The sequence below is a fragment of the Octopus sinensis genome, unplaced genomic scaffold (assembly GCF_006345805.1).
Source record: "Octopus sinensis unplaced genomic scaffold, ASM634580v1 Contig12422_ERROPOS141121+, whole genome shotgun sequence".
NCBI lineage: Eukaryota > Metazoa > Mollusca > Cephalopoda > Octopoda > Octopodidae > Octopus > Octopus sinensis.
In genome coordinates this window covers 17,501-30,000 of record NW_021832600.1, presented here as the reverse complement: position 1 = coordinate 30,000, position 12,500 = coordinate 17,501, and the positions used below count along the sequence as shown (strand labels likewise).

Sequence of the window (12,500 nt, the reverse complement as noted above, 5' to 3'; positions counted from 1 at the left end):
ATGTACATATACACGCATATATGAGTACAGGACACCAAAAAGACGTCGAACACAAAGAGAAACGAAAACATAGACACAAACCAAAGGAACTGGACATTTTTTAAACAACAAAAAAATAGAGTACAGGACAATTAACACAAAGAAAAAGCCCCTTCTTCAGTCGCTATGGTTTCATCTACTCTACGTTTCGAAGGTGATACATACATGCATATATGGGTACAGGACGTCACCAACGGTGCAAATAACATGAAATATATAAACAAACGAGTGAAACAACGAGAAAAAAAATGGAAAATCGGACAATTTAACACAGAGAAAGGACCCTTCATCAGTTGTCGGTTGTCTATCTACTCCTCATTTCGAGCATTCAACGACAATATGAGTCAATAAAATTTAAGATTTATGGAGGGTCAAAGTTGGGAACAAAAAAATGACAATGGAGACATACAAGGAAACCGAACGAAAACAAACATGGAGGGTCGCTAGACCAGAACAGGAAGAAAATAGTGAACGCTGGGAGAAACATTTTTTCTTTTTTGAAAAGAGAAAAGATAGAAGAGAGAGAGGAAAAAAGCGTCCGTTCGTTTAAACGCATGTGCAAGGAAAGAAAGATGGACGATGGTCACGTGTGAGCAACGAGATATATATATATATATATATATATATATAGCAAAAATTTAGATTCAGATGAATATGGTACTTACGTTAAGGCACCAGAATTTAGTACTGTATTATCCATACACTTTCAAAGTAAGGTGATTAAAATCAAAATAAGCAACAAGGATATCCAGAGGTAATGCAGTACGATTGTTTCATGCAACTTCATTTAATTGAACAATGCAAATATTACATCAATTTAAAATGCAGAGCAATCCTCAGCTGCACAAAGACATAGAATTTAATTAAATTAAAACAGCTTCTATGTAGCTTCTAGGCTGGAGGTAAGACAGCATGTTCTTTGTCTATCTCCTTAACTTTTGGGAGATTTTAGGTATAATTATACTAATGTGTCCATCTGCTTTAATTTAATTAAATTAAAACAGATGGACACATTAGTATAATTATAGGGGATGCTGAAAAGTCCCTGGCTTTTAGGGTATCGCGAAAGGCCTGGTTGAGGGTCCAAACTTCCGAGTTCTTTTACAGAGTTTCGTCATCATCATTGTTCGACCGTGGTCGAGACAATGGAATTTACCATGTTACGCCAGACTTCACGGTCCATCAAAACATTACGGAGGTCCTGTTGCTGGATGCTTGAATCCCTGGAGATTACATCAGAGTAGGAGAGTGTGCGCCCTCTGGTATCGCGAGCAGATGGCTTCCAGAGGAGAAGAGTAGAAATTACCTTTTTTTCAGCTCTACAACAATGTCCAGCAAACTGGACTCTTCTACCTTTCACAAGAGATGATACAGGTGGTAGTTTCCCATATATTTGTACTTTGGTTGGATGAGGCTTCCACAAGAGATTTTGAGCTCTCATAAGGAGGCGAGTGTAGGTTCCATCCAACAGCCTCTCAAGCTTCTTTGATAACGTCCAGGTTTCTGAGCTTTATAGTAGAATTGGTTCGACTGAGTCTTTGAAGATTTTAAGTTTGAAATCTCTACTTAGATACTTACATGGCTTAGAAAAACTGAAGGACCTCCACAATAAGAGTGAATCTGCGAGGAGAATACGTTGGATAAAATCGTAATTAATAGATCCTCCTGTATTTTCTTTTACCAAAAGCCAGGAACTTGTCAGCACTCCCTAGAAGATGTCAACAGAAAGAATATGTAGTCTCTATATAGTTATATATGCAAACGGAGAAAATATATAATGTTCACGTAACGGAAACAACTGCAGAAAACCAACAAAAAGATAAACATGGCAGCTGAGACTGGTTCAAGGTAGTTGTGATCAACAACAGATGGAACACTTCTGCAGAGGATGGTTAATTTAATCCTCGCACCGCAAGCAGGAGAAGAGGACAAGCTAAGAGGCAAAATAGCCACTGACACTAATATATAGTTGCTGAAGAAAGAACAGAGTTTCCAGCATTGCAAGCAATAGATTTTGTCGCCATAAGAAGCGCTTGCAATATCTCAGAGTAGCCCCTGCAGTTTCCGCTCAGGGCAAAGCATCTCCGGTGTCTATTTTACTTATAAATAGAGAAAATATATAGTGTCAACACACACACACACGCGTATAGAGAATATAGTGTCCACATAGAATATACATACACGAGTGCACGCACGCATACGCACGCACACACGCAAACGCATGCACACACAAACACGCACGAAGCTAAGCTACTTTTTGAAGTAAATTGTTGTTTCTCTACAGTAGAGAAAAATTGAAGGAGAATTATTGTTGTTTTCAAACCAACTAAGAAGTTGCGAAAATAATGGATTTGAAGAAGAGATTAAAACATTTTTTGCTTAGTTACAAGCAAAGAACTGGGTTTTACCATCAAATTGAGAGCTGTAAAGGAGCCGGGATCGAATAGGGCTGGAGTACCATTGTGGCCTGAATTTTTTTCTGCCTCCTTTCTCTTTCTTTTAATATGAGATTTATTAATGCTTTCAGACAGTTTTTCTAAATCAGTGACTGTGGTTGCTGTGAAAAACGTTAAATATTATTATTTGCAAAGGTCTCCTTCATCGAAAACCGGTGTTTACCATGCGTTGACGAGAGGCAATTACCTTGAAACTATAGTCCGTATGTATCACTTAGGTTTTCGAGGGAGGAAGACCTCCCTTTGCAAATAACACAAGGGCACTGAAATTGTGTCTAAGGCCAGCTGGTGACGTTGATCTCCTGGGGCTAAAAGCGTCAGTAACACCCCACCCCCAGTGGCTAGCCACATTCAGATGGCTAGTACACTTTACGTATTTTTATTTCTTCTGCCTTTATTGAAGACGGTTAGCTGTTTAGCTCCGTCTTAGAGAAAAAGGTCGCCGTCAGGGTGAGCGATTTCGTTTTTTCTGAGCTGGGTAGAATTGTCGTCTTATTTTTATTACAGTATATCTGCCCTGCTCTGGGGGCAATTTCGATTACGTTTGGCGGTGAATTTGTTACTTGTTTTGCAAGCAAAGTGTATGTGTGGCTTGTTGCTGGTGGGACTGTTTGAACAGCCGGAGAAGCAAGCTGGAACTTTTTGAAGTAAATTGTTGTTTCTCGACAGAGGAGAAAAATTGAAGAAGAATTAAAGAAGAGATTAAAAACTTTTTTTTGCTTAGTTACAAGCAAAGAACTGGATTTTACCATCAAACTGAGAGCTGCAAAGGAGCCGGGATCGAATAGGGCCGGAGTACCATTGTGACCTGAATCTTTTTCTGCCTGGAACTGTATATCTTTATTTACTCTTTGTGAACTGTTGTGTTTCCTTTTTCTTTCTTTTATGAACTATTTTTGGTATGAACTATTATTTTCATTTCTTCCGCCTTTATTGAACACTTTTCTCTATTTTTCCTGTGTTTAGAATTGTTGTTTGTTGTTTATTTTATGTGGACATTTTAATATGAAAGAAGATAAGGCCACCACTTTGGAGTGGGAGATTGTCCCACCCAATCTTGAGAGGAGGACGGTGGTACTACGGACCTATTCTAGGTCGTGTGATGCCGTTGCCCCCTTCGACAAGAGTATCATTGATAAAGAGCTGGCAAAATGTTTGCCAGCAAAAAATTACTTTGTGTCCAGGGGTGTCAAGTATGCAACGGTGCGGCTGCTATTTGACACCCCTGAGAAAGCTTGCACTGCGGCAAGTCAAACCCTAGAAGGAGATGAGATTTTGTTCTTTCCCACATATTGTGGGAAGAAAATAATCAAGGCTTGGGTATGTGGGCTGCCACCCGAAATTCGGTCTGAGTGGATAGAACAGACCATTCGTAGAGGTCTGGGCGGTAGTAGAACCAAGCTCCTCAGTGTCGGGGTGGAGGCCGCGGCCGATTGGATAGGGTCAAAAGCAGTTCTGTCTCTTTGGACCCAGTCGGCCGGAGACCTAGTATTCCCTGATTTTTTCGTAATGGCCGGGGCCAGGTATCCGGTGATTCTTAAGGGTCGCTTCCCACCCCCAAGTGTCACCTGTGCCTCGAACCAGGCCACATCAAAAAGAACTGCCCCCAGGGCCGCGATAAGGCCCTGGAGCAGAAGAAAAAAGAAAAGGTGCCCTCCGCCCCCACCCCATTGGAGGGGGAGACGGAGGAAGTAGTGGAGGCGGTCGCCTCCCCGAAAAAGAAAAGAAAGGCGAGCAACAATGCTCACCAAAAGACATACAGGTTGCGGAAGAGGAGGCAGACCTCACGGATAAGTCGATAGAGGCCCTGACTACCGAAAACCCAAAGAAGAGAAATAAAAGAAGAAAAAGAAAAAATGGGAGACGGTCGGTGGAGGTTGATGTGCCGCCGACAGATCCCAATGATATGCTGGTGGGATGTGTGCCACCGGCAGAAAAGACTCCGACAGTGGGAATTGTGTCACTAACAGAGCAGGCTGAGGACCATCCCCGTGAGGAAGAGGTGGAACCCGTCATTTTCTATCACAAGGGAGGGACTGTCGAGGGATTCTTGGACGGTCTTCTCGACCGACAACGTTACGACTCGGTCTGCATTGACTGTCCAAGTTGACCTCCGCAGGTGGCAGCGGAAGTCATAACGCAAAAAGAACTTTTTGAGGTCATGGTGACCTTTGGAAAAAAGACTTTGCTTTTCTCTTTCCGGGCTCCGACCTGCCGATGCAGGCTTTCCTGCAGGCGGCAGGGAACTTATGCAGGGGCTCGGTTGAGAAAAAGGAAGATTAAGGGAAATTTTGCAATTTTGGTGATTCTTTGAGTAAAATTGAATAAAAGAACAGTGATTTCGAGGGGTTATCGGTCGGCGGGCGCCAGTGCCCCTCCCATTATTGTTCATCATTATCATCCTCATCTCACTAATGTCTTTGTCCAGCCCGCAGATACTTTCATGGCCAATTTGACGAATAAAAGTAGCTTGCTTACCAACCACATGGTTCTGGGTTCAGTCCAACTGCGTGGCACCTTGGGCCTGTGTCTTCTACTATAACCTTGCGCCAACCACGGCCGTGTGAGTTGATTTGGTAGATGGAAACTAAAAGAAGCCCGTCGTGTATATGTATATGTATGTGTGTGTATATGTTTGTGTGTCTGTGTTTGTCCCCCCAACGTCGCTTGACAACCGATGCTGGTGTGTTTACGTCCTTGTAACTTAGCGGTTCGGCAAAAGAGACCGATAGAATAAGTACTAAGCTTACAAAGAATAAGTTCTAGGGTCAATTTGCTCGACGAAAGACGGCGGTGCTCCAGCATGGTCGTAGTCAAATGACTGAAAGAAGTAAAAAGATAACCAATCAGCTAGCGGTAATTACAAACGGACCTGAACTTCCACACGATTTTATAGCACGTGTGCAAGAACAACAACAACAAAAAGGCAAGATTCGTAGTTTGTCACTACGATTCATTCCAAACACACAGACACACACACGACAGGTGCACAAACACTTGGAATGGAATGGAAGCACTCCGTCGGTTACGACGACGAGGGTTCCGGTTGATCCGAATCAACGGAACAGCCTGCTCGTGAAATTAACGTGTAAGTGGCTGAGCACTCCACAGACACGTGTACCCTTAACGTAGTTCTCGGGGATATTCAGCGTGACACAGAGAGTGACAAGGCCGGCCCCTTGAAATACAGGTACAACAGAAACAGGAAGTAAGAGTGAGAGAAAGTTGTGGTGAAAGAGTACAGCAGGGATCACCACCATCCCCTGCCGGAGCCGCGTGGAGCTTTAGGTGTTTTCGTTCAATAAACACTCACAACGCCCGGTCTGGGAATCGAAACCGCGATTCTATGACCGCGAGTCCGCTGCCCTAACCACTGGGCCATTGCACCTCCACGCACAAACACTTACACGCTCACCACACACACATACCCACACAGACAAACATGCACCCATTGCCCACAATAATAATATCCTACGTATATTGTCAACGGAGAGCCGCTTTCAGTCAAGATGTCGTCCCCAGAGAAACCGAGAGGACTATTCAAAGTTCACTTTTATGTAATTTATATACACTTCATAATGCTCCTCGTAATATGACTAGGAGTGTATATATATAATTCAATTATACACACACATATACACACGCATATATACACGCATATACACACAGCAACAACTCTTCCTTTATTACGTTTCAAGTAGCTGCTTAAATAAAGACACAATGTTGTGTCTTTTTTGTCTTTTCGCGCTCAGTTTGTCTTTCCATTGCATTTATTCTCTCTGGCTTTGTTTCTCTTTCTCTCTCTCTCTCTCTCTCTCTCTCTCTCTCTCTCTCTCGTTCTCTCTCTCGTTCTCTGCTTGTCTCCCTCTCTCCCTCTCTCATTCGCGGCGCTCGTGCTCTGTTCAATATATAAGTGTGTGTGTGTGCGTGCATGTATGTATGTATGTATGTATGTATGTATGTATGTATGTATGTATGTATGTATGTGTGTGTGTGTGTATGTATGTATGTATGTATGTGTATGTATGTATGTGTGTATGTATGTATGTACGTATGTATGTATGTATGTACGTACGTACGTATGTATGTATGTATGTATGTATGTATGTATGTATGTATGTATGTACGTACGTATGTATGTATGTATGTATGTATGTATGTATGTACGTACGTATGTATGTATGTATGTATGTGTATACATATATATTATAATATATATATATATATAGATAGAAGATAGATAGATAGAGAGATAGATAGATAGATAGAGAGATAGATAGATAGATAGACAGATATACATATATATACGTGTGTATATATTTGTATTATGCATATATGCATGTATATATATATACGTATATTTACGTATGTATGTATGTATGTATGTATGTATGTATGTGTATATATATATTATATATATATATATATATATATATATATATATATATATATATATACATACATATAGACAGACAGACAAACAAACAGACAGATAGAAAGATAGATAGAGTATGGTACAGTAAAAAATACACTACAAGTCGCGAGGCTCAACCACAGGTTCGAGTTTGCTAGAATATTCTGCACTACGCTCCTATACCTAACGCGATTAAACGAGGGTCACCCACCACCCCCGGATAGCGTAGCGTGCAGAATTCCAACTACGTTACAGTAATTATAATAAGCAGCAATCCTAATTGGTATATATGAATCTCGGCATACACACATACACGCATATATAATATACAGTATGTAGTATATAATATGACAAGCACCTCACCAAACTTTGTGGTTTTCGCTGCGAGCACTAATTAGGTACCATCGTTAGGATCTATGTGAGACAAATAAATGGCAGCCAATGAGTAAGGTGAGTCCAAACAGCCCTTAAATATCGCACTGTATTACTCAGACAACACCTCCTGAAATGTAAGGTAATGAGTACATTACATTCATACTCAAAAATGAGAGCAACAAAATCTTCAGAGTTGGGAAAGAACTACTGGGTAGGTACTCTGAGAATACAGCTTCCTCATGTAGCCCGAAGTAGGCTGGACTGGCCTATCTAAACAGAAGCTTCGAGGAGAAGTAGGCATCATACCAGCAATAAGCAATGCATGGGTTCACATCTCGTAAGCTAGAGGATAACAACAGTATAGACAGATGGAGTAGCTTCTTCTAGACCTGTGACAGATACATTACATTCGACCTAGAAGAATATGCCTTCATTATTCTGGAACAGGAGTTAGCTATTAGATACCGGACCAAGAAGAGAGACAAAGATACCACCAACCTCCACGTTGTAATAGAAAATATCGGCTCTGCTATACCTATTTCTTTACTCCCCACATACAAGGTCATACTCTACGGAGAGCTTGCTAGGGGTACTAGGTCTGTGGGTAGACCGCTCTTACGTTACAAGGATGTTTGCAAAAGGGACATGAAGGCCTGCAACATCAATATTAGCGGTTGGGAGGCAGTTGCCGGCAACCGTGGAGACTGGCGACGTACCGTAAGAGAGGGAATACAAAGGAGTGACAGAGAGAGAGAGGAGAAATGGAAAGACAAGAAAAGACGTCAACAAGAGACTATGGCATTACAACCAGCCAGGAACAGTCTTCGCTACATTTGCGGTACCTGCCATAGGGAGTGTTTGTCCAGGATGGGACTACACAGCCACAGCAGGAAATGTATCAGGACATGAAATGTAAAAGCCGGACTAGACTACTTTATGCGCAACTCCATTGTCTCCCGAGACAAAAAGGATGCCAACAACAAGGGGCTAAACACAGAGAGGACAAACAAGGACAGACAAACGGATTAAGTCGATTATATCGACACCAGTGCATAACTGGTACTTATTTAATCGACCCCGAAAGGATGAAAGGCAAAGTCGACCTCGGCGGAATTTGAACTCAGAACGTAGCGGCTGACGAAATACCGCTCAGCATTTCGCCCGGCGTGCTAACGATTCTGCCAGCTCGCCGCCTATACTAGTGTGGAAGATATCACCTACTTATTCAACAGCTACCCCAAAATGTCTACGAAATACTATCTGCCCCCGAGGAATAATATAGTTGCAAAGACTATTTACAACACTATCTGCAGGAAGGGCAGCCCTGACGTATACATCAAAGGCATGTTAGAACCAATAAAAGCAACAATTCGGTGCAGACATAATAGGACTTATATTGACAGGGGACAAACGTGATGCACTGTTGCAGATGTCAGCTGCCAAGTGGATGTGAATGTACCATCAAAAACCCGATAAAAAGAGAACATTAGGGGGAATTAATGCAGAACTTACAGCCCTTGTACACTGACTATAAATTCGCATTTGTACCTATGCATTAAGTTATGTACCTACAAATTTACTCAAAAACCTAGCAATACTACGCTTTGGAAGAAAGAACAAAAGAAACTAATGTACATTCTCCAAATCCAAGATTTGTAAGACATTCCAAAGAGTCTCCATTTGAGATTTTTTAGAAGAATAGATGCACACACTCGGGTATATGCAAGGACAACTCAACTACATATTTACAAACAATGGGAACAAGCGACAATACTCTTGTCCCTTTGTTGACGACCGGATTGAAAGCCATTAAGGGGAACTTAAAGAAAACTTAAAGAAAAAAACATGCATATACATTCCCACAAATATTGCTCCAAATCTTTTAATTTAACAAATTTTTACCAAATGTTTTATGATTTTAAGCGTAAATTCAACGTGTTATATGTTCAACACTGATTCTTATATATTTATATGATGTTTATTTATTTATACATTAGGTTGTCCCAAAAGTTCGTAAACACTTGCGAAAATTGAATTTTTACTCGCCAAGTACTAACAAAAACAACAAAAATTATTCCTCAAAATAAAGACCATTATTTTCCAAGACTTTCTCCGAACTTTTGGGACAACCTTATATTATTATATTTTTAAACGTCGGACTTTATATCTGTTCTGTAGATATAAATGAATATATGAATATAGGTATGTGTTTGATCTTTCTGTGGATTTTGTAATGTTCCTTTAGTTGCTGCTCACATTGACTCCCCTCAGATTAACAAGTATACATTCCTACATACATACATGACTACACACGCATGCTTGTATAGGCCGGCCTGAACTTCCAAGAGTAACGACATCATCTATGATAGTAGATAACAGGGGTCTCCAAAGTACGGCCCGCGGGCCGGATTCGGCCCGCCAAGGTTTTTAATCCGGCCCGCCGAGCTGTCCTCCAAAATTATAAAACAAATGTCGAAAAACAAGCCTTGCCGAAATCATACAAAACAAAAATATACTTTACACCCCTTTTAATACGTTTGACAAATATAGTACAGCAAATAGACGCAAGACGACGCTAATTGATTTGCCATCAATTAATGTCTTTAAATTGCGCCGGCGAATTAAAAATTTATACACTAAACTTTAGTGTAAATATAGGTTCTTTTCCACTCCCCCCGTTTTAACTGACCCATCAGAACCACCATAAATTGAATTAACTTCGCTATGGAGCTACCTATCATTCATCTTAGATAATAGGCAATTGTCAGTGAGATGGATGGTGCTGCTTACAATGAAGCAGAGATTCAATTTCTAGCTTTATTGATGTCGCAGAAAAGTCAACCTATTCCGTCAACTGTCGAGAGAGCAGATACGACAAGTATGACGTTAATAAAAGTCCCGTGCCTAGTATAATAAAAGAAGACAAATATCGATTTATCGATGTTACCTACATCTCACGAGCGATGAATAGAGAGGGTTGAGCCTGACGTGTGTGGTGGTTTCTAATCCTGGTGCAGTCGCCAATCAGCGTGGAGTAAAGTTCGATGCGCATTCCGTCAGTCAGCACAGACTTGGCGTTTTCGTTGTGCACAAGTGTGAGTCATTTGTCGTCCTCGCTGCCGAAGTGAATGCACGTATCGAGTGACCTGTGAATATTGTTTTTACTTGTTTCGTCCTTTTACATATATCGTCGAGCAAAATCTGTCGACCCATGGTAAAAATGTTAGCTCAAGGAAGAAAACGAAAAATCGACTCTGAGTGTAGAGTTTTTAAGGAACAATGGAACATAGACTATTTTGTCATAGAGTCAAACAACAAGGCACTATGCGTTATATGCACCGACACAATTGCAGTACTTAAAGAGTACAACATTCGGAGACATTATGAAAAAAAGCATTCATCACAGTACTACCAATTCATTGGACAGCTACGTAAAGAGAAATTTGACAAATTAAAGAAGAATTTATCATCAATGCAGTTTGTTTTCAAGAAGAAGGCTGTAGAAAAAGAGAGAGCAACAAGAGCAAGCTTCCATGTTGCTAACCTTTTGGCGAAGAAAGGTAAGCCATTTACAGATGGTGAACTTATTAAAAAGTGCTTGAATGAGGTAGCTAAGGAAATGTGTCCAGAAAACGTAGATTTATTTTCCGCAATTAGTCTTTCTGCGAACACTGTTGCTCGTAGGGTTGAACATATTGAAAGAAATATAAATCACAGCTAAAAGACAAAGCCAGCAATTTTGTATGCTTTTCTGTTGCACTTGATGAGTCAATTGATGTATCAGACACATCCCAATTGTTATTGTTCATCAGAGGAATAAATGCCAATTTGAGATTACTGAGGAACTTGTATCTGTGCACAGCATGCATGGAACAACAAAACATAGATATTTTTAGAGAAGTGGAAAAGTCAGTGGCTGAGTATAATTTGGAATGGAAAAAACTAAAATGCATAACAACAGATGGTGGCAGAAATATGTGTGGAACCAAAAAGGGCTTAGTTGGGCAAATTAACAAAGTAATTGAGAATTCCGGTGGATTGAAACCTTTGGTATTGCATTGTATTCTTCATCAGCAAGCACTGTGTGGAAAGCATCTTGATTTATCATCTGTATTAGATCTGTGATTTCCACTGTTAACTACATAAGATCTCATGGACTCAAACATCGCCAATTTCGTGATTTCTTGGAGGAAATGAATGCTGAGTTTCCAGACCTACCTTACTATACTTCAGTAAGATGGCTTAGCTATGGAAAAATTTTGGCTGATTTTTTGAGCTTCGAACTGAAATTGAAATATTTTTAAATGAGAAAAACCATTCACAGGTGTTGCTCAAAGACAGTGAATGGCTCTGGAAATTAGCATTTTCAGCCGATTTAACTATGCATCTCAATGATTTCAACCTACGGATACAAGGTGAAACTTCACTCATCTGTGATTTGTACTCAAAGGTGAAAGCTTTTCGTAAGAAATTAATACTATTTGAAAGTCAGTTAACAAGAAGCTGCTTTACTCATTTTTCACGATGTGACAAATATAGACAGGAAGCTGCCACTCCATTTCCAAACTTGTTTGCTCAAGATGTCATTTTAGCTTTGAAACAACAGTTTGAAGAACGTTTTTCTGATCTTGATGCATGTTCTTCAAAACTAAGAATTTTGAAAATCCATTTAACTCTGTTATTGGAGACTTACCTTCTGAGTTACAAATGGAAGTTATTGATTTGCAATCCAATGACATCCTGAAGGACAAATATAAAGAGGGAAATTTGATTGAATTCTACAAATGCCTTCCATCCGACCAATTTCTTCATTTAAGGAGGTTTGCCTGTGAATTCATTTCAGTTTTTGGCACCACATATTTGTGTGAGAAGACTTTTTCAAAGATGAAATACACAAAATCCTGCTACAGATCACAATTGTCTGATGAACATTTAAATGCATTGCTTGTTATTGGAACCACTCATTTTGAACCTCAGTTGGACAAAATTTTGTCAGAAATGAAACAATTTCATGTTTCCCCTATTGATCAAAGTTAAAAAAAACATGTTAATTGTTACTGATATTATATACATTGTGATTATGTACTGAATAAATAACCTTTTTTAATTATTAATTCACTATTTATTTATATTATTTTGGTAAAATAAATAATTTAGAACCTTGGCCCCCGTAGCTTTAAAAATTCAGCAATGTGGCCCTCCGCTGGAAAACTTTG

The 12,500-nt window shown here is 40.0% G+C and overlaps 1 protein-coding gene across 1 annotated transcript in view; it reads left to right on the top strand.

Moving 5' to 3' along the window:
- LOC115229305 overlaps positions 1–12,028 on the top strand; it is a 16,939-nt gene extending 4,911 nt beyond the window's left edge. The window contains exon 3 of the mRNA XM_029799679.1: positions 11,609–12,028. Coding sequence (XP_029655539.1) covers positions 11,609–12,028 — 420 coding nt within the window. The remainder of the gene's footprint in view (positions 1–11,608) is intronic.
- The last annotated feature ends 472 nt before the right edge of the window (positions 12,029–12,500 follow it).